At 36.0% G+C, this 22,942-nt stretch overlaps 1 protein-coding gene across 1 annotated transcript; it reads left to right on the forward strand.

Annotated features, from left to right (window-relative positions):
- The first annotated feature begins 2,045 nt into the window (after positions 1-2,045).
- Positions 2,046-22,127, forward strand: cyth3a (cytohesin 3a). The gene is made up of 13 exons (XM_084434690.1): positions 2,046-2,328; positions 11,785-11,867; positions 12,090-12,154; positions 12,252-12,318; positions 12,437-12,555; positions 13,524-13,604; positions 14,530-14,642; positions 15,181-15,329; positions 15,419-15,530; positions 16,213-16,289; positions 17,613-17,684; positions 18,112-18,266; positions 20,112-22,127. The coding sequence occupies exons 1-13, from the start codon at positions 2,304-2,306 to the stop codon at positions 20,182-20,184; spliced, it is 1,191 nt and encodes a 396-aa protein (XP_084290816.1). The 5' UTR covers positions 2,046-2,303; the 3' UTR covers positions 20,185-22,127.
- Positions 22,128-22,942: the final 815 nt, after the last annotated feature.

The raw sequence follows: 22,942 nt of genomic DNA on the forward strand, positions 1-22,942 counted from the left end.
GAAAGATGTGTTACAAAGTGCGAGGGAAGGTCCACACATCACTGGTCGTGTTGACCACTACCGCTTAAGTTACCTGACTACCTACCTGTTGCTGCTCACCTGCACCTAGATCCCTGTTTGTCAGCCTTCGCCGTCTTCTTCTTCAGCCTCACCGTCTTCAGTCACTTTGGTCCGCCACGCACCTGCAAAGTACAAAGAGATTTAACCACAAGATAAGTCATTCAACCAAAACTTTTGGTGAAAGCTTACCTGTTTCTCCTGCTTGTTCTCTGCTTCCTGTAAATAAACCATCGGTGTGACTGCATACCTGTGTTGTCTCCTTCTGTCCACTGACAATGCTATAGTAGACAGGCTAAACAGGTTCTCTACAAACAAAATGTTGTCAGCTGTTTTTTAAGAGATTGGCATTAATTAGTGTATTCAGCACCATAGCTCCATTATTAAACCAAATAAATGTGCATCTTTGTTTCGCAAGAGTGAACTGGGTGTTACAAGTGAAGTTCATGGGAGTTTTTTTTTTTTGCCCTGGAAAAAAAGGAAGAAAACGCAAACAACATTATCTTCATGAGCTTCAGCGGATATCTGTTTCCCACACAGGATGTCATTCCCACCCTGAAGCCCCTGTTTTCCCTACACCTACTTCATAGTTGTTTCCTCACACACAGGGCCTGGCTGTGTGCTGCAGTCACAGAACATTACGTTCTGCTCTTTTAATTCTCATGCAGTACATGACATAACATAACATAACATATTCGGATGTGATCATTTAAATAATTAAAAGTCAGTTTAGGAGACACAGGGACAACACTTTTGAACTGAAGGTTTACAACAGTTCCTTAGACTGAATTATGCCGTTGGAAAACACAAAACCTGTTTGTTAAGAATTCCAAATAGTGGGGCATTCAAATCCATGTAAATGAAGTGAAATATCAGAGGTCGTTTTTGCTTCAAAGTGGCAATCCCCTTTTCAAGCTATTTGGATGTTGCAAGATTTTTCGGAAAGCCATAACACTTTGCACTTAAGATGGAATTCATGACAAAATGTAAGAACTGAAATTCATGACACAAAAGGTGAGAACTTGGACAGACCATGACCTCAGCTTACCTGGGAAATTGTGTGACTAATACTAGCTGACAAGTTGTGTCCGGAAAACAGGCAAGTTCCTGTATTCCATACAGTCATTGCAGGGGCCTGGTATTCTTCACCTCTTGCTGACATCACTGTTGCATATAAAGCTCAGGATATTGCATATTACGTCATTAGGTCTTTTTCCAGGTCTCTTTCTTATTTTAAGACATATTCAGTTTGAGACCATGTGGCAAAAAATGTAATTAGCCTAGATATTCATAAATAAATATGTTTCATTCATTAATTGTATTATATTATTCTTATTATGTAATATTAGTCATATTATATAATAATGAATAAAATAATGATCATATAATTAATAAAATAAATATAAAGCATGCCTTTCTCTCTTTCAACATCAACACATTAGAAATCTAGAATGTTGAAATACATTCTTTTGTATTTTATTTTAATAGCTATATATATATATATAGGATATATATATATACATATATATGAAGACTTCAGATGCAAAAGCCTCTAAGTGCCATTTGAAATTTTCTTCTAGAATGATCATTTTTATCAAGCTTGTATGTTTATGTTCAGTTATTTCACTTTAATGGCAATGAAAATGACCTATTAATTGTCATTAAAGTGAAATTACTGAACTTAAACATACGAGCTTGAAAAAAATGCTGATTTTAGAAGAAAATTTCAGATGGAACTTAGAGGCTTTTGCATCTGAAGTCTTCATACATATATATATATATATATAGCCTATATATATATATATATATATATATATATATATATATATAATTATTCTGACTTGCCCTCGAGACGTTTGCCTGACATTGACATGGCTTATTTAGACTAGATGTAAAGACCAGGATGCAATCACTTATCAGTCATAGTATATATTCATAGATTATGGTGATGGGCGGAGCCTCTATTCGTTGGCTAAATGAATCTGTTTCTCCTCACAGTCTCTCTGTGGATGAAGGCGAATGGAAGCTGGCGTACAGCGGGCTGCATATTCATTTGTTTCACCAGGATTTATGTCCGTCTATGCAGCAATTTATGGATTATGCGAATTAAATGTAATGCTGTCCCTCAACTGGGTTACAATGAGCTCAGTGTGTATCCTAATGTGATTTCATTTTGACCAGTGTGATAATATTAGGGTAGTAATCTATAACTGCCGGACGTTATTTACATCAAGTCTCTTCGCAGCATGAACATGGATGAAGATAACCGAGGTAAGGTTTCTTTTTTTTTTTTTCGTGGTTTTTTTTTTTTTTTTGCAAGCATAAGCAGCTGTCAGTCTCTGGCTTGTCTCAAAACCGAGTGAGCTGCCTATCTAGACAGCATTTTTGCGCGTAAGAGGCGCGTGCTGTTGATTGGAAACGCGCTTTGCGCCCAAACACTCACACGATCTCCTCACTGTGAAGATAACCATTACTCATCAGCACTAAACGGGGTGTGTAGGAGAAAAAAAGTAAATTTTAATATAATATTTTCTATTCTTACTTTTAGGCTTCTATACCAATCATCGACTGGATCATTAGTGATATTATTTACACTTTAACAGTTTCTGCTTTGTATGAAAGGTGTTTCATTTTTACTTGAAATTGCTAGTGTTCTTGTTGTCAATATGTTGTCACTGTGTTTAATAAGAATTTGAACATCACTTCAGTCTTATTCCGTTAATATGGCTGTCCATATGTAGGTCGTCAGTTTGTTTGATGTGGTGATTCTTTGAAGTAGCTCGCGAGATGTTTATGAGTACAGCTGTGGTGCCAAGAGGGATAATTAGGCATTTAATTAGTCAAGTGCTCGTTTTTTATTGAGCTCTACATAAATAACAAATTTATTAATTAGAAAATGCTACTTTTAGAATTGATCAGTATCACATGATTGCCATGCTTCACTGTAATATAACCAGCGGGGTTGACATTCAATACAACTGCACAACTGGGAGAGTGATGTTGCTTTATACAACAGTTCAACAAACAATAACTAAGTAACTTACATTTCAGACACACACACAAAAAAAAGGTTAGTTATCTTCTCCACCAAAGAAAATGGTTCCAAAAGAAGCTACAACAACGAGCATTGCTTGTCACGGTGTTTTTTTATTATTATTAAATCCACTCCAGTTTTTACATTTCGCCAATCAATACGCTCCATTTATAAACATTTAACATAGGCTGCATCCGAAAGCTGAAAAATTATGCCTTTAAAGGTATGAAGGCATCATGGCACATCCAAATCCAATGTTAGCTTCACTTCCTGTCTCCTAAAATATCTTCATCTGATCGATTTTTGAAGGCAGCATAGATGTATCCTTCGCTGCCTTTGATATCCCATAATCCTCTGCATTCCATTCCTTAAAAGTTAAGCTTAAACAAATAAATATGGCATCTGAAAGTTGCGGTTGTTGGTCAGTTTGTGTGTACGTTTGTACGTTTTGTCCAACTTTTTCCACTTTTGATGTAATTTAGCAATTAAATATTTACTTATTTTATCACCAAAGCTCGCTCTATTTTGTTGTAGAACATTAAACTGTTACGCTGCCTTAGAATCTGAATATCAGAATACCCCATGGACATCCCCCACCCCTGGAACCAACCCCAACCCCAACGGCTATTATAAAGGGCGATTTCGGACACAGCCAAATAAACCATAGTTCTGCCTAGTATACAGAAATAGCTTATACTACCATTAATGTTAATTAACAATAATGGTAGTATAAGCTATTTCTGTATACTAGGCAGAACTATGGTTTATTTGGCTGCGTCGATCAGATGTCGATCACATCAAAAATCGATCAGATGAAGATACAGTAACAATGTAATAACTATCACATGATATTAGCACAAGTTAAAAGAGGAAATAAAATAAAAATAAATTAAATTGAAATTAAAATGTAAATGACAGAAATATTCCGAAAGCTTCTTTTCAGTATTTTTCAGTATTCCAAAAAAAAAGGATTTTCATTCTAGAATAGTTACAAATAACTAGGAACTATGGTATATTGGTGGATACTATGGTTTCCATTGTAACTTTAAAGGGACTGGAAGATATTGTTTATTTCTTTGGTTTGTATTGTTCTTTCTTTAGATATAAAATTTAAAACTTTGACCAATTAAATTTTACTTTACTACACTGATTGTAGCCACCTGGTCCATGGGATATTTTGTGGTGACAATTTTGGAAAGATTTCAGAGCTTGCACATTTTGTCAATTTGAACACATTTTGGACAAGGACCAGTGGGCTTTCAGATATTTATCCAATAATTCTGCTTTCAATTACTATATTACTGTGGAGATAATGTTAGTGATTTAGTGTGAGGCTGTTACTCTGTGAGAGTTGTTTTGGTATATCAGTGTAAAAAAAAAAACACCCCAGAAACTAGACCTAAAAGCCAGACATCTCAAGCACCTTTGAGCATGCAGCCAGTTTCATTGCTATGCTGATTTACAGCTGTAATCACTTTATCTGACAAAGACCAATTGTAAATGTCTACAAGAACAAGAAAGCAAGAAGATAGAGGTACCATTAGCTCAGTAGGTCTTTCCAGTTCCTCTTGTATCATGATCCTGAAAACTTCAAAGCCTTGGACTCGATGGCTAGTTTGTCTTATCTTACCGTGGGAAAAACCAAATGGAAAACCATTTTCCGTCAGTTTCTGTAACAGATGGTTGACTGCAAAGAAAGACCGCTAGGGCGTCAAGGAGAGCCCTCTTATCAGAACCACAAAATGATGCCCTTTTTACCTCTATATTGACTGAATTAATAATACATTGTAAATGTGTTGAGCATTCTGGAACAAATATTTTTTCCGATTTTCTAGTTGTAAAAGTTAGCAGGATATATTAAAATCAGAGGTGGACAAAGTACACAACTTCCTTACTTGAGTGAAAGTACAGATACTACTGGTCAAATATTACTCCGTTACAAGTAAAAGTTGTAAAGATTTTACTTAAGTAAAAGTTTTTAAAAGTATTTAAGTATCAAAATAAAAAGTAAATGTCAATGAATTGTTTTATTATTGTTGCATTGTTGTATGTAATACTTACAGTACCTTATGCCTCCGAATCTATGCCTGCCTATACCCTCATATCAATATCACATTTATTTCTAGAACACAGTTCCAGTAGTGGGATTGAATGTGAGATTGAATAAGTGCACTCAATAACGTCCACAATGGTTTCGGACACCCAAATGGCTGTCCCCTCAAATATTGCCCTATTTAAAGTTTTTGGGCTTTTAGTATGAATATGTTAGCCTTACTGTTATAAGCTATTGTGCTCCAAAACAATGACACAATTTGCATTTAGAAGACCAAACCCAACGTTGAAAATGAAAATCAGATTGATGTCAGAATCCAACGTCAGATTGACGTTAATCTCCAACGTTGGACAGACGAGACGTTGTATTGTGGTTTTAAACCAACATCAGTTTTGTTCTAACGTCAACTCGACTTTCATTTCCAACCAAAATCATCCCCTGACTGACTTTCTACTCAAGGACCTTGACAGAAATGTAGTGGAGTAAAAAGTACGATATTTGTCTTTCGAATGTAGTGAAGTTAAAGTAAAATTCCTGAAAAATAATACTCAAGTAAAGTACAGATACTCAAAAAGTATACTTAAGTACAGTACTCAAGTAAATGTACTTTGTTACTGTCCACCTCTGATTAAAATTTAGCATATTGTCTCTGAGCCCTCCCTCTCTCTAGCACCCCACAAATTTACAATATTAATCTGTGGTGAAATATGGAACTGCAGCGCTTGCTAATTGAGTCATTGGGGCAGATTTCAGACTGCCGCGCTTATTTTCACGTTTCCTTACGTAAACCCTACGTAAAACCCTGGTTTTCAGACCAAGACGATCAATCCACTTCAGGTATGTGTATATTAGTTTGCGAGTTATATAATCAGAATTACGGGATACAAACTCACAATTGCAAGAAATTAACTTTTTATCTCGCAATTGCGAGTTTTATATCTCGCAATTCTGATTTTATAACTCGCAAATTCTGACAATCTTTTTGTGAGCTATAAACTCGCAATTGCGAGAAATAAAGTCAGAATTGCAAGATATAAAGTCGCAATTGCGAGTAATAATGTCAGAATTGCGAGATATAAAGTTGCAATTGTGTGTTATAAAGTCAGAATTGTGAGATATAAACTCGCAATACTGAGAAAAAAGTCAGAATTGTGAGATAAAAAGTCGCAGTTATTATTTATTCTTTTTTTTTTATTCTGTAGCGGAAACAAGCTTCCATAGAATAGCCTTTAAAGGCCGACAGTTCTGTTCTGTTCTGTAGTTATGTTGAATAGACATGACTTTGTTTTCCTCACTGGAATTCCTCCACAACTTGCAAAATTCTAAAGCAACAGGAAAATGGCATTCTATGCGTTTGTCGTGTGTACTAAAGTCTGTCAATCACCATTAGAGCGCCACCCTCAGGCTGAATAACGCAAGGACATTACAATTCTGTCAAAAGTGCATCTGATGTATTCAGCCATTAGAATATAAAGCTTACAAAATGTTTATCATAAATTAGCGTTAAGACCAAGAATCTGCCCCATCTAAATTTACGGCCAGGAGCCGCTACTTCTAAGGACCAACAAAGGGACAGACTTTCTCAGACTGATTAAAGGAGAGGCCGTGTGGCCTGGCACTCATTAACATTGTCTGTGTCTGATGGCACCGGTGTCTGGTCCAGGCTCTCCTGAGGAGCCGTCTGGCACCAGGGATGACACAGGCAGTGGTCAAAACCTCATCAATGGTGTGACTGCACCAGCAGAGATCTGAAGGACACCGTGCCTGGTTTAATCTGCGTAAGGTCAAGACAATGTCAGCCATGTTATTATTATCAAAAACATTGTATTTTTTCATTTCACTGCTGTATAATATCCGTTCTGATTACTGATAGATCTGAGATGTCATGCTCCACAAGATTTGATGTTTATGTCTGCTGTCGATTGAGATTTTGATATGAGGCTTAATCTGTGAATATTACAGACTTTAAGATGATGTTAAACATTTAGCATGTGGTTGCATCCTGATTATTGTCATCGGATGAAGAAGGAGAGAGAGCTTTTAGCGTTCAGTGTTTGTTGTCTTCTAAGTGCCACATATGGAATTGATTTGAAGAAAGTCTGGAGGGCCTTCCAAGACGTTTTATGAGCTCTAGCACCAGTTGAACGGTGGTGAAATGAGTGGATTGTGAATTATTGTTATTGAATGCAAATATTTTCATATTTTAATCAAAAATGTGAAAGTGGAAAGTTAAAAACCTAAATAACTTTTTTGATGGGGTTGTCAAACCCTTTTGTCCCAGCAGGAGATTTAAAAACAAACTGCCAGTAGTACAAAAGAGCCTTGTCCAGTTTTCCACCCACTGAGTCAGGACCGTCCCAAAGCCCCATCTCTTTCATGTCAGGAATGTTGGATTCGCCAGCCGTGCATTCTTGGGCATTACGTCTTTATCATTTGCAGGTTTTGTGAATGCAGAAAGAGACATTGAAGGGGATGTGGGTTTTAGAGACAGATTTGGTCTATTGTATAATATTTTATTTAAAACATTTTTAATACTGTTTAAAAGTTTGGGGTCTGTAAGATTTTTTTTATGTTTTGGAAAGAAATTTCTTATGACTGCATTACCAAGGCTGCATTTATTTAATCAAAATTACAGTTTAAAAAAATGATATTGTAAAATATTTATTTAATTTAAAACTAGGTACATTTGAAAAGAAAACTTAATTTATGCCTGTGATGGCATCTTGCAGATTTGGTGCTCAATTATTTTTATCATCAATGTTTAAAACAGTTGTGCTGCTAAATATATTTGTGGAAACCGTGAAACTGTTTTTTAAGATTGTTAAATGAATAGGACGTTTAAAAATAATTTTTTGTACAATGTAAAAGTCTTCACTGTCACTTTTGATCATTTTAATGCGTACTTGCTGAATAAAAGTATTCATTTCTTTCAAAAAAGAAAATCTCACTCACCTATAACTTTTGAACAGTATTTCAAAAGTATTTTATAAAGAGGTGCTACATTTTCTATTTTCGAAAAACCCATAAAACAAACGTCCAGGATTGTTGGTTTTACATTAGAACTGTTGCCTGGCTTTATCCAATAAAGACTCACCCTAAAACTGTGAATATAGAAGCAGATGTTGTGGGTATATCCCAAATGTTTCTTTGCTAATACTGTTATTTGATAAATACACATTCGGGGGGCTCTAAGAGGATAAAGAGGAGCACACACTGTTCAGAAAGCAACTTTTTTCTCTTTTGAATAGAGATAAGCTCTCTGCCCATTCCATCTGTCTCACTGGTTAACCGTGATGTAAGTATCCTTCTTACTCTTAAAAACAGGGTATTAAGTGTACAATTAAATGGTATAAGAAACAATCTAACATGTCTATCAGGCTCATATAATCTCTGAAACTTGGTAGCTGGTTATTATCAGCTATATTGCTGTAATGATCACTGACAGATGCATTAATTAGGAATGAAGAAAATGGACCAACATATAGCCCAAAGGCGCTTTGTGCATTTTTATCTAGTTTGGATAGGCTAGTGACTGGGACACATCTATGTGTGGCACACACTTCCTGTCCTGTGGGTCTGAGTGTGTGGTTGATATCAATGGGTAAGCCTGGATTTGGAGCAGCTGGCCTTCTGTGCGGCTATTGCGAATAAGGATAAGATATAGTTAGAGGGATTGAGGCCAGTGTGTTTATTAAAGGGGTGTTAGAGGCCAGGATGCAAAGCATCCTGCAAACCCTTAATATCCACATTTACACCCAGAACGTCAACATGAATCCAATTCATCTTTTCCTAAAATCGTATACTAGCGTTCAAAAGTATGGGGTCAGTGAGATGATTTTTTTTATGATTTTACTTTTTTGTAATCAAATGTGACAGTAAATACATTTATCAAATAATAAATACGATTTCTATGAAAAATAAATACTGTTCTTTTGAATTTTTTATTCACTGAAAAATCCTGAATTTTCCATAAAAAATATTTAGCAGCTCAACTGTTTTAAACATTGATAATAATAAGAAATGTTTCTTGAGCTCCAAATCAGCATATTACAATGATTTCTGAAGGATCGTGTTACTCTAAAGACTGGAGTAATGGCTGCTGAAAAATCTGCTTTTTCATAACTGGAATAAATTCCATTTAAAAAAATATTAAAATGGAATAATATTTTAAATTGTAATATTTTTTCACAGAATTACTGTCAGCGTAGGTTGCAGCAGGGATGAAATAAAGAGCTGGATTTAGTCTTAGCAAGTTGATTTATTACCAAACTTAAAAGAAACAAAATACTCAGGAGGAATATACAATGCCAAACATTGGAACAGAACAAACAACAATATAATGAATAGAACGGACAGTGAACTTAACAAACACAGGGTATAAATACACAGAAAAACTAATCAACGTAATGAGCATCAGGTGCAAGTTGCAACACATAATCAAATCAATGAAAAACTATAACAAACTATAACACAGGAAACAGAACTAAAACACGTGCAAACACACCCAAAACAAACTTAAATAAATTAAATTAATGCAGCCTTGTTAAAAGATAAAAAAGTAATTTTTTCAAATAGCCTATTAAAAATCTTACTGAACCCAGACTTAGTTTATATGTGATTTTCAGTTGAATTTTGTCTAATTTAGGCAATGCTGAATTTCAATACACTGCAGTCTTTTTCACAAACAGCTGTAATTGTTTCCAAGCAAAGTGTCACTCATGCTGATGGAATGAATCTTTGAATTGACAGTTTTGCATGCAGTCGACATTCCTGTTTTTCCCACAAGACAAGGTGCAGGGTGGTGATGTCATCACTAGTGACAGATGTTTTAGCATTTCTTTTTCTTTTTTTTATTCAACATACGATTTATATAAATAATATGGAAAGCAGCTTGATAATCTTTAAATAATGCCTTCCATATAATGCTTTAATGAAGACAAACTAATTTTCACCATGAGCCTCAGGCAAATGTGGCTTAATTTCATTAGAAGGGAATTTACTTCTGTTCTAGTGATTTTTGCCAACTCCACATGGCAAGTTATAGGCACATAATGTTCATATCTGGAAGGAATATTCTATTTTTACCCCATTTATTCTATACTAGTTACATTTGACCATATCCAGACCCTGTTGCGTAATGAACAAATGGCTCCTCATTAAGATATAGTATGGCTTTTACATAATAATAAAAGAATGAAAAAAGACCATTGCACTCAATATGAAAGCTCAGATTGACTGCAATGAATCACCCTATAATGTTATTGTTAAGGTTGAACCTTGATTCATGCACTCATTCTCAACTTCCCCTCCATTGTCATGAGGCAGAACCAGACAACCGCAGGAAATTCCCCCCTGCCCCTCTTATTAGCCCGTCTCTTGTCTAATCCTGCTGTGCCCGGGGTACAATTACATAATGCACTCATAGTGTCCAAGTACTGAGCCACAAGCAATCACTCTCCTACTTGTGAAAGTTTATAAAAAAAAATGACGGTCAATTCAGGAGTTAATTGTCTGTTGTGACTTTTGTATCTGAAGCATCTGAAACCTCCACAAATGAAATATGTAACACCATGCAGATGAGTATGTGCCCTTACGAAAAAGAAGTTTATTCAAGTGTGCTATTAGTATACTTCTTTTAAACTAAAAATAAGAAAGTATACTTTCAGTCTACTTTTTATATACTTCTCAGAAATATACTCTATGTACTTCTCAGAAATATACTTCAAATTCCACTTAAAGGAGAACTCCGGTCAATTTTAACATTGAGCTCATTTTTTTGTACATTTGGAGTGCTGTCAGTACAGAGAACAACGACAAAAATCGGTGTTGCCTACAACGTGTTATCCTCTTTTTAAAATTTGCACCCTGTTGACTTCAATGGGGCAAGTTTTAAACCTGCTTTTAGCCTCTTAACATCCTTGATGTGTCATTACAAGTGCACAGGTCATGTGAGTGATTCCTTCGGAGTGAACGCGGGTGAATCTGACTGCAGTAGACGTGAAAGATATTAATAAATATGATGTTATTTCAGCCAGCGCACATACCTGTATTTTCTTCCTGTTTTCGGTCGAAGCCCATAGTAGAACTCGACAATCGATTACTATGGGCTTCGACCGAAAACAGGATGTAAATACAGGTATGTGCGCTGGCTGAAATAATATCGTTTTTATTAATATCTTTCACATCTACTACAGTCAGATTCACCCGTGATCACTCTGAAGGAATCACTCACATGGCTGGGCACTTCGCGCTTGATACTTGCGTTTCAGATCGTTAAAATAGGGCCCGTAGTCTCTTATTTAGATGCCGGACCACTTTCATCATGGAAGGTCAAGCTGTCTTGAACATTTGGGGTCGTATAGAAGTGAAGTACTTAGGCTATGTAAAACACTAGTTTTCCAGCCCAAATGAAAAGCTTCCTTCTTGAGTTGCTTCTCGGTTTTGGGCTGCAAGTCAAGGCTGTAGTTGAATTAACATTATTTATGAGGATAAATGTGCTCTAGATTTTTATGTCTTTTACAGCACTTTGGGATTTGAGTTTAGGTTAGGGATATGGCTATACAGCTTTAGATTCTTTGAATCTTTTTTTGGTTATTATTATTAGATGAACCATTTTAATGTCACATTTGTCTCTCAACAGTGCCTGAAGATCTTTCACTTGAAGAGAGAGATGAACTGTCCAACATTAGACGAAGGAAAAAGGAGCTGCTAGATGACATTGAGGTATCAGCTTTAATGTAGTCATTGTCATTAGGATATCTCAGTGATTGACATTTATCATGTCACCTTCACCACAAGTTCCCACAAATGGGGGCTGGATGTCATTTGTGGCGTGGTGGAATGCGTTTTATTTTACATTACATTAAGTATGAGATTATTAAGAAATTTGATTAACTTTAGAACCAGTGCTATAACTTGAGTTACGACTTGTTCTGATTCTTTCAGAGGTTAAAGTTTGAGATCTCAGAAGTCATGACAGAGATTGAGAATTTAACATGTGTCAGGGAGACGTAAGTTTCTTCTTGTTCTTACAGATTACAAAGAGTTGTTTAGTATTGAGACGAAGATAGTATTAGTTCATATTTGTTATTTTACATCACATTGCAGCAAAAGCACTCAGAGGAACAAGCAGATTGCTGTTGGAAGAAAGAAATTCAATATGGATCCTAAAAAGGTATTATGGTTGTTTTTTCTTTATTTACCTTGCCATAATAAATGATGTCTTGGGTCATGTATTGTTTTGAGCTTAAGCAAACATCACGAAGTGGTTAACATCTCAAACATCACTGCAGGGAATCCAATTTCTTTTGGAGAATGATCTTCTGCAACACACACCTGGGGACATCGCTCAGTTCCTCTATAAAGGCGAAGGCTTAAACAAAACTGTCATAGGAGATTATTTAGGGGAACGGTAAGTCACATCGCTCTCGCTCACATGGCACAGTCTTTGTGTAAAATATGTGTGTGATGTTAGATAAGGCCTTTCCATAAAAGATCCTGCTCTCAGTCTCAGGAAATGACTTCCCCTATTTGAAACAGCTGAGAATGACCACATGTCCATAACAATATTTAGCATATCACCCAGACAGCGTGAAGGCGCCTTATCTCGCCCTTACCGATATATCTCAACACATGATTAGATATAAAACATTATTATTGCCTCGAAACAGCGACCCAGTGCTACATCTGTCAATATCAAGTCAAATGAAGGTATTGTAGCCATAAAGGTTTGTAACAACTTAGATGCTTAACGTCACCCTCTGAGGCAGCTTTACTGAATAAGGAGACAAAAAAGAGAGAGTACGCTTGAACTACAGTGCAATAGTTGTTAGATATAAAAATAGCCTTGTCTACATAGGCATCCTGTCCAAGTTGATAACCGTTGTCTTGGCTATGCTCTAGCCTGAAGCTCAGTTGCACAGTCATCCATTTCATTTTCTACTAGAAAGTAAGGTCATAAAACAAAGCAATTACTGTTAATTGTATTTACGAGGAGGAGCTGGAAGCTGTAATTATTGTGTTTCTGATTATAGTTTGGAGACGTGGTTCTGTCTTAGCTTGTGTAATCAGGCATATGCTGTGGTTCATCTCTTCATTACACTTTATGTTCCTATCACTGCTTTTTGAAGACCTTTACATATTTTCAAATGATGATTTTTATATCCAAAAACCAAACATGGTCATACATGATTGTTCTTGTGCACATTTTGTATTTGGTGTGAAACCCGTTGTAGAAAACAGAAAAGAAGCAAATGAAAAGCGATCTCTTTTGATTGACTTCAGATAAAAATAAGCGAGTGTGTATCTCTGGAGATGGAGCTAAGAGCAAATGAGGAAATAACTACTGATGATTTAACATTTTTTTCTCATTATTTTTAGGGATGACTTCAACATTAAGGTTTTGCAGGCATTTGTGGAGCTTCATGAGTTTGCTGACCTCAACCTGGTGCAGGCGTTGAGGTGAGACAGCTGTTTTGTCCACCTTTAATATGAGCATCATCTTTTAAGATCTGCATTGTATTTAAATATCCAGAACTTCAATATGGATCCTAAAAAGGTATTATGGTTGTTTTTTCTTTATTTACCTTGCCATAATAAATGATGTCTTGGGTCATGTATTGTTTTGAGCTTAAGCAAACATCACGAAGTGGTTAACATCTCAAACATCACTGCAGGGAATCCAATTGGATGGCATGTCATCCAATGGATGAAATCCAATTGGATTAGCATGTCGTTAAGCCCTATGTCATTTGTCATTGACACAGAGCACGTTTTTGTGGTTAAAAAAGCAGGTCAGTAGAACAAAAACACGGTCTAGAGACTCTTTTTAAATTTTTTTAAGTTGAACTAATTTGAATTTGAGCGTTATGTTTTTAGAATGGCGTTTCATGCACAAGATGCTGCAAAAGATGTGAACACAATGGTCAAGCAAAGCCGTGTATCTCATGTTTACATAGGCAAACAATGGAAAACGCACAATGAGATGGAAAAATGCAATCTGTGTGCACAGCCCCTAATAAGTTTTTGTTTGAAGTTATGAAAATTGTATTTCTGAATGTTCAAAACGTTTAGTTTTTTAAATGTTTAAAACACTTTTTTTCCTTGGTTATATAAATTTTACAGAAAATGTTAGCTGAACATTCAGTTGTATCAAATGCTATTAAGTGGTAAAATATTATTAAAGACTATGAATGAATGTTCAAAGCGCAAAGAAAAATTAAAGGAGACAAAATATTCCATGATTAGAGCATAATGTGATTAGAGCCAATTATTGTCCTTGTGTTACTCTATGCAAATAAAATCATACATACTTTCATGAATTCCTTGAGAGAAAGGTCCATCAAATATTATAATTTGAAGTGTCATTTCCATCTCTCCCTGTCAGGCAGTTTTTGTGGAGTTTCAGACTTCCCGGTGAAGCACAGAAGATAGACCGAATGATGGAGGCCTTTGCTGCTCGATATTGCCAGTGCAACCCAGGTGTCTTTCAGTCCACAGGTACAGTATGACTTCTATCAGCAATAAGCTTGACTTCTAACCTAAAGCTTTTACTCAGCCTTATAAAAAAGCCTCATTCCCAAAATATTTCATATATAATATTAAAACTGTATAGTTTGCGTGCCGGGTCCAATCTCTTGAAGTACAGCACGCTCCGTAGAAAATCTGCTCCACTGAAGGCAGAGCTTTATAACAGCAGGGATAAATGTCAGCAATGTTGAAACACACTGTGCTTAAACAAAGCGCAAAATGATTATTTATTTATAAACAGAGTCTGTGAATGTCCAAAGCATTAATATCTTTCTTTCAGCATGGAGTCATGCATAAAGATGCAGAAACATTAAAAAGTGGCCTGTATGTTGCATCGAACTCTCTGCTTTCAGAATGTATCATTTAGCAGTCAACTAATAAAAAATTAAAACAAGGAAAAAAAAAAGACGGTTGCATGCTCTTCATATCTTTACATACATGCTCCATTTAATTTGCCAATCTGGACCTATAGAGCTGACCGACTAATCCGAGTTTCTTCTCTCCACAGACACTTGCTACGTTCTCTCGTTCTCCGTCATCATGCTCAACACCAGCCTCCACAACCCTAATGTCAGAGACAAGCCCACAGTGGAAAGGTTCATCTGCATGAATCGGGGAATCAACGAGGGAGGAGATCTGCCCGAGGAGCTGCTCAGAGTGAGTCTCTGCCTCATACTGTGATGGAGAGAGTTGCAAGTTATTTAATGATAGAACATGCATTTACATATTGTCTTTTTTTCCCACAGAATTTATATGAGAGCATTAAGAATGAGCCTTTCAAAATTCCTGAAGATGATGGGAATGATCTAACTCATACATTCTTTAATCCAGACAGAGAGGGATGGTTGCTAAAACTAGGTTTGTCTGTCTATCTATCTATCTATCTATCTATCTATCTATCTATCTATCTATCTATCTATCTATCTATCTATCTATCTATCTATCTATCTATCTATCTATCTATCTATATGTCTATATGTCTATCTGTCTGTCAAAACTAGGTTATCTATCTGTCTATCTATCATCTGTCTGTCTGTCTGTCTGTCTGTCTGTCAGGTCTGTCTATAATTCTATCTATAATTCTTTTGTGTTTTTTCCCCCTGATTTCTTTATACATTCTAAAAAATGTTGGCTTGTTTCAACCCATGTTTGGGTCAAATATGGACAAAACCAATCGTTGGTAAAAAAAATTTATTACAGTAAGTTTTAAACCCAATGGTTGGGTTCGTCCATATTTGACCCAAGCATTTTTTAGAGTGTGGATTGAATTTATACTGGTATTATCCAGCATCTCACTGTGTTGATCAGGATTACATAGATAATGCTGTTATTGGCAGACCTTTAAAGCTTTTATGGCACTTCATTTTTAAAGTAAAGATCCCTTAATGTAACCAAATCTTTTGGTAACTGTTAGTTGGCATGAAACAGGGACTATACTAATTCCATGTCATGCCATGATTTATTTACAGTGTAAAGGTTCTGTCACTATGTAAGCCCTTAATTTTTATTTATTTATTATTATCTGTATTTGAACTTGCAGGGGGAAGAGTGAAGACCTGGAAGAGGAGGTGGTTCATTTTGACAGATAACTGTCTATATTACTTTGAATATACAACAGTAAGTAGAGATGCTTGATGTTTCCTGTTTGGGAAATAAATAGATTTAAGATTTATCAAGAAAATGGAACACAGCAAGATATGAGTGAAAAGAAGGAAGGTCATACAGAAGCAGAAGTCAGGGAGAAAAAGAGTGATTAAACAGCAAATAAGCGATTTGTTCAGTGTCTTAGCAGACACCAGCATTCTCAAAGCACATCCCCCCCCCCCCCCCCCCCCCCCCCAAAAAAAGACAAAACAAGCACAACATCAGGGATTTGACCTGAACAAACTGGCTAGTTTAAATCAAGACTCAATAATATGACTTGACAGGCACTTTCTTCATTTAGTTTCAGTTGGGATTAAAGGAATAATTCACTTAAAAATGAGAATTCTGTCATCATTTACTCAACCTCAAGTTGTTTCAAATCTGTATTAATTTACTTCTTCTGCTGAACACAAAAAAAGTTATGTTGAAGAATATGGGCATCCAAACATTTGATGGGCCCCATTGACTTCCATAGTATAGAAAAGAAACATATTATGGAAGTCAATGAGGCCCATCAACTGTTCAGTTACAGACGTTCTTCTTTTGTGTTCAGCAGAAGAAAAAAATTCCAACAGGTTTGTAAATGATAATAGAGTTTTCATTTTTGGGTGAACTATCCCTTTCAGTCCAAAAATTGAAGGAGTTTAGAATATAGAACCTGTATGAATTTCTTTCTTCTGCTGAACACAAAGGAAGATATTTTGAAGAATGTCGGTAACCAGACAGTTGATGTACTCCATTGACTTCCATTGTATTTTCTTTTTCCTACAATGGAAGTCAATTTGGCCCATCAACTGTCTGGTTACCGACATTCTTCAAAATATCTTCCTTTGTGTTCAGCAGAAGAAAGAAATTCATACAGGTTCTATATTCTAAACTCCTTTTAGAGTATCTGATTGGGCAAAAATCTGTGTAGTGCAGGATGAGTCATCAGTAAATGCATGTTAAATGTGTACACATGCAATTTTGTCTGTTAATGAGTACACTGGCATATACATGACCTCAAAGTTAACATGCATGGACTAAAACTAGAAAAGCACTCAAAGCAACAACCTCCCCGCTGTGTCATCTCATCAGCAAAGTGGAAGGAAATAATGCATTCTTTCCTAGCTGTGTGCCAGATTTAGACCAAGAGACAGACAGTTGTTGCTTAATGTGCACATAGTTCCCTCACTTTTTTAATCATGCTTTTACATCTCATTTAGGGAAACATATTGCAGATTAAGTCCTATGACCAATTGCTTTAATAACAAACAAACACAGTGGATTTAAGGTCTATAACTCATGTTTTCACAGGACAAAGAGCCTCGGGGGATCATTCCACTGGAGAATCTTAGTATAAGAGAGGTGGAGGAACCAAGAAAACCAGTATGTTCCTCTTCAAGCGCTCGGTTAAACTATATTCTTTAGGTAGTCTTTAAAGGGATAGTTCACCCAAAAATGAAAATTCTGTCATCATTTACTCACCCTAAAGGTGTTCCAAACCTGTATGAGTTTCTTTCTTCTGCTGAACACAAAAGAAGATATTTTGAAGAATATGGGTAACCAAACAGCTGATGGACCCTATTGACTTAAGAAAAAGAAAAACTATGGAAGTCAGTGGGGTCTCATCAACTGTTTGGTTACAGACATTCTTTAAAATATCTTCTTTTGTGTTCAGCAGAAGAAAGAAACTTGAGGGTGAGGAAATGATGACCGATTTTTCATTTTTGGGTGAACTATCCCTTTAAGAAGAATCCTAATTTGAATCCCCTTAAGATAGTCAAAGTGACCATTTAATGTTTTGACCTTTCAGAATTGCTTTGAGCTTTACAATTCCAGTCATAAGGGGCAAGTAATTAAGGCATGCAAGACGGAGGCTGACGGGAAGGTGGTGGAGGGGAATCACGTTGTCTACAGAATATCCGCACCTACGCTGGAAGAGAAGGAAGAGTGGATCAAATCCATCAAGTAAGGCTTTACCGTGTCAGGCCTCATTATTCTCTTCTCAGATAACCGATGTGTGTCGGCTGTAGGTCATCTACACACACACACAGACGCTCAGAAAGGGGCATCGACTTCTCTTATCAAAGAACATCGCCGTCATGCAGATAAGATGAAGCGAGTGTTTCCAGTGTTTTAGACCTTGGCTTGTGCACTGCAGAAATATTTTTTCTTTGTTTTCCAGAAAACGAAATGCTTAAAGGAGAACTCCGGTCAATTTTAACATTGAGCTCATTTTTTTGTACATTTGGAGTGCTGTCAGTACAGAGAACAACGACAAAAATCGGTGTTGCCTACAACGTGTTATCCTCTTTTTAAAATTTGCACCCTGTTGACTTCAATGGGGCAAGTTTTAAACCTGCTTTTAGCCTCTTAACATCCTTGATGTGTCATTACAAGTGCACAGGTCATGTGAGTGATTCCTTCGGAGTGAACGCAGGTGAATCTGACTGCAGTAGACGTGAAAGATATGAATAAAAATGATGTTTATTCAGCCAGTGCACATACCTGTATTTACATCCTGTTTTCGGTCGAAGTCCACAGTATTCGATTGTCGAGTTCACGCGCGTGATCATAGGTAGGCTACTAAACCTATGCGCGTGAACTCGACAATCGATTACTGTGGACTTCGACCGAAAACAGGATGTAAATACAGGTATGTGCGCTGGCTGAATAAACATCATTTTTATTCATATCTTTCACGTCTACTGCAGTCAGATTCACCCGCGTTCACTCCGAAGGAATCACTCACATGACCTGTGCACTTGTAATGACACATCAAGGATGTTAAGAGGCTAAAAGCAGGTTTAAAACTTGCCCCATTGAAGTCAACAGGGTGCAAATTTTAAAAAGAGGATAACACAGTGTAGGCAACACCGATTTTTGTCGTTGTTCTCTGTACTGACAGCACTCCAAATGTACAAAAAAAATGAGCTCAATGTTAAAATTGACCGGAGTTCTCCTTTAAAATAAGATCTATTCAAACTGCATAGGATATTAAGACTTGCTTTCAGACAATATATTTTGAATTTATTTCTTAATTTGTGCACAAATATTACACAATTTAGTGAGGTTCATTCCTATTATATATATATATATTATATATAGATTGATTGAATGAGTGGATAGATCAATCAATCAATCAGTCTATCAGTCTATCACAATTTGAATTATGAATTAAATTTATCTTGCTTTAAGGATATTTTTACTGGAAAACAAGACAAAAATTAGGGCTAAGAAAATGATTTTACACAGTGTGGTGGGAACACAAACATCACACTAAAGGGCTGACAAGACTAAAATGACCCACGTCCTCTCAAGGTTAAATGTTTTTTTCCTGAGGATAGATCAGCATTTATCACTGGAGAAAGGGAAGCCAAAGACCACTTAACCTCTTGCTGTTGGCCATGGCTCTGGTTTTGTTTTCCTGCTTGGTCTAAAACAGACTTGTTTTAAGTGAAATGACGTATGTTCAGGCCTTATAGTATATAGTGACATGAAGGCCATTTGTGTACTATTATTGAAGATCTGTGGCTTTATAGGCGTCTAGTTAACACGTGTCCTCTGACTCAACTGGGATTGTGGAACTGTTCTGTGGTCAGTTTAGCCTTGTTTTACAGCAAAAGCTGCCTCAGCATGTCCTGTGGGACTGCCGGGAACTCTGGGCCACCCAAATCCTAAAGGACCTCTTTTTTTAACTTTTTGCAATCAGGTTCACTGCTTCCGGAAACGTTTTGTTTTATATGGATGTGTACTTTTATTAATAACATGGTTCGCCTGTATAATTCTTATTTAACTGTTGTCATCCTACAGGGCAAGCATTAGCAGGGATCCTTTCTACGACATGCTGGCTACTAGAAAACGGCGAGTGGCTGCTAAAAAGTGAGCCGTGGACCTAACGTCGTGGTTTCAAGGATCACTCTTTAAATGTAAACCTTCACATGGGGTCCTGCATCCTTCAGAAGGTGACAAATAGTCAGAGGCAAGAGCTCTCTGAGGATAAAGAAGGACTAGATTTTAAAAATGTTGGTGTCTGTAAAGGTCATGTGCTAATCTAAAGGGTATGTACTTAATGTTTATCTCCAAATGAATTGTATTGGGAGTACAATGATGGTAATGGATGCAATTATATGCTGAATTTTGTTTGTCAAAAAGAACTTTAAGAGACTGACTTTGCCACAATATCTGCCTAATTTCACGTGAGGGTCCAATATAGAGAGAGTAGCGCCCCCTGATGCCTACATGGGAACTTTACTGTCTACCATCACAAATTTCCAGGTATAGTTAGGTGGAGATGTTCTCAAAGGAAGTCTGAATTTAAGATCTGGCAAGGAGTAGATGGCCAAGAAATGGATGTAATATACCAAACTACTGGTGATGTCAATTCCACTCATGTTTTTTTGTGTATACTTTAGGAGGTAGTCTATAAATGTAGTAAAAAGATCCATTATGGCAGGGAATCATGCCGAGTATAGTTTTTTTGTGCTATCATATAATATCAAATTTCATTCATTGTCTTAATTGTATCAGTAGTTTTAAATGGTTTTATGTTTGTTTTATGCCATGCCATAGTCATCAAAATCAGCAGGACTGGTTGCATGAATTGGAAGAGAAAATAATCAAGCTTTTTTTTTCATATTATATTTATTATGGTTTAAGGTCCTTAATATAAAATACTGAAAAAAAGGGGAAAAAAAATCAAATGTTCTCTTATTATGCTAATTATTTGATGCCTTTTCAAGAATACAAACACCTGTTTGTATTCACTTTTTGATTTAAATTGTTGCGGATTTAAGTTAACATATTTTGTTGTATTTATGTAATATTGCCAATCTGTTATATTAATCGATTTTTTGGTTTTGTTGTTTTACTATGTTTGTAAATAACACACACACTAACCGTAAACCTACCCATCACATTTTACATTTTCAAAAAACATCACTTAGTAGAACTTATAAGCTAATTTCCTTATGGGGACCAAAAAATGTCCCCACAAGGTCAAAGATTTCTGGTGTGGCCATCCTTGTGACATTTTGTCCCCCCAACATAGGGAATACCTGAACCAAACATAAACAGTAACATCACAAAAGCCATAGTTCAACTTTTTTTGGAAACTCCATGGATTTCAAACTGATGTATATGCAATTTTTTAATGCAGCTAATCAGAGCTTTTAAGTGAAGACTGATAACTCTGTAAACCTGAAACTCATTATTACTATGGTTTATTGCAGAGCATAAAGGAAATGCGCGTAGATACACTCATCACATTGATTCTGCTGTCCACTGTTAGAACATGAATCCATATGATACACGTTAAATCAACTATTCTTTCTCTATAATTTCAGCTAGTAAACACAGTTGCCTGTTATCATCACTGTCCAGCTCCATGTAGGGCAACAATACTAATCATAGTGAAATAAAGAGAATATGATTTATGACACATCAATTCTACAAACAGTTACGCTTCCTTTTCTAATTTTACCTGTTAGCGATAAGCCATAATGATATGCAACCAAACCCATCTGAAATTTAAGGCTTAAAATTGAATACCTGTATTATTATATTTTTTTTAATAGGCATATGTAATGTTGTATTATTACAAAAATGTAACAAGTAAAACGTCCTCACTTATATTCTGCTTAACATTTTTTATGGTAAATATGCAGCATGCTCTTAATACTGTATTTCAGAACTCTCTGCATGTGTCAGTAAATCAGAATTCAGAAATCTTAGATGGAACATACAGGTCTCAGTCCTGTCAATCAAGCCACATGACCTCAACTCATGACCTCAAGAACTGACCTAATAAAACATTTTATGTTGAGATTCAAACAAAGGTCTGCTTCCTGTATTCTGCTTTCCTGCATCTCACTAAAACAGCTGTGGCAGAAAGGGGTCAAGATTTTGGGCTGGTTTACCGTCCCTGCTGACAGATACTGCAATTACACAAGTGACGTAAGGAGAAAATTTGGTGTATTGACTATTTACATTTTGTTAATTTTGAACAAAACAAAAAACGTTACATAGTTACATAGTGCACCTTTAATATTTGTACAGTTAATAAAAATGAAGAAAAAAAAACCCTTTACTGTTTATCCTCAGCCTTGTATTCAAAATGTTTACAAAAAATCTAAAGTTAAATAATTGAAGATGAATTATAAAGCATTATTTTCTAAAATACATGTTACAAGAATTGGCAACCCCTTCCTTGAATACTTTGATCTAAGATAATTTCCCCATACAGAATATATCACGAAGAGGATAAACAGCCTGTTTTGCTCATATTTATAAAGGACGGCAATATTAATGGAGGGTGCTGTAAAAAAAAAAAAAAAATCACGTAGTTAGGAAGCCATCTTGCATTAGTTTAGTAGCAATAAGATTAAAAGTTTTGCATGTTATTGCTTTGCAAGTACTGTGCACTCTAATCTATTTATGATTTGTGTGGTTTTATAGTAAGCTGCTTTCAGCATAAAGCATTACTGTACTGAGAAGTAAATAAATTATGAATGAAATAGCATGGTTTGCTGGTGTATAGGGTAGATGTAAAATGTCTTAATAAGCTATGACTGCGTTGTATGTAGCTAAAACAAAAACCACAGCACCTTAATATCAATCGAAACGTTTGTCACACAAAACAGAAA

This window comes from Rutilus rutilus (genome assembly GCF_951802725.1).
Source record: "Rutilus rutilus genome assembly, chromosome: 16".
Taxonomy (NCBI): domain Eukaryota; kingdom Metazoa; phylum Chordata; class Actinopteri; order Cypriniformes; family Leuciscidae; genus Rutilus; species Rutilus rutilus.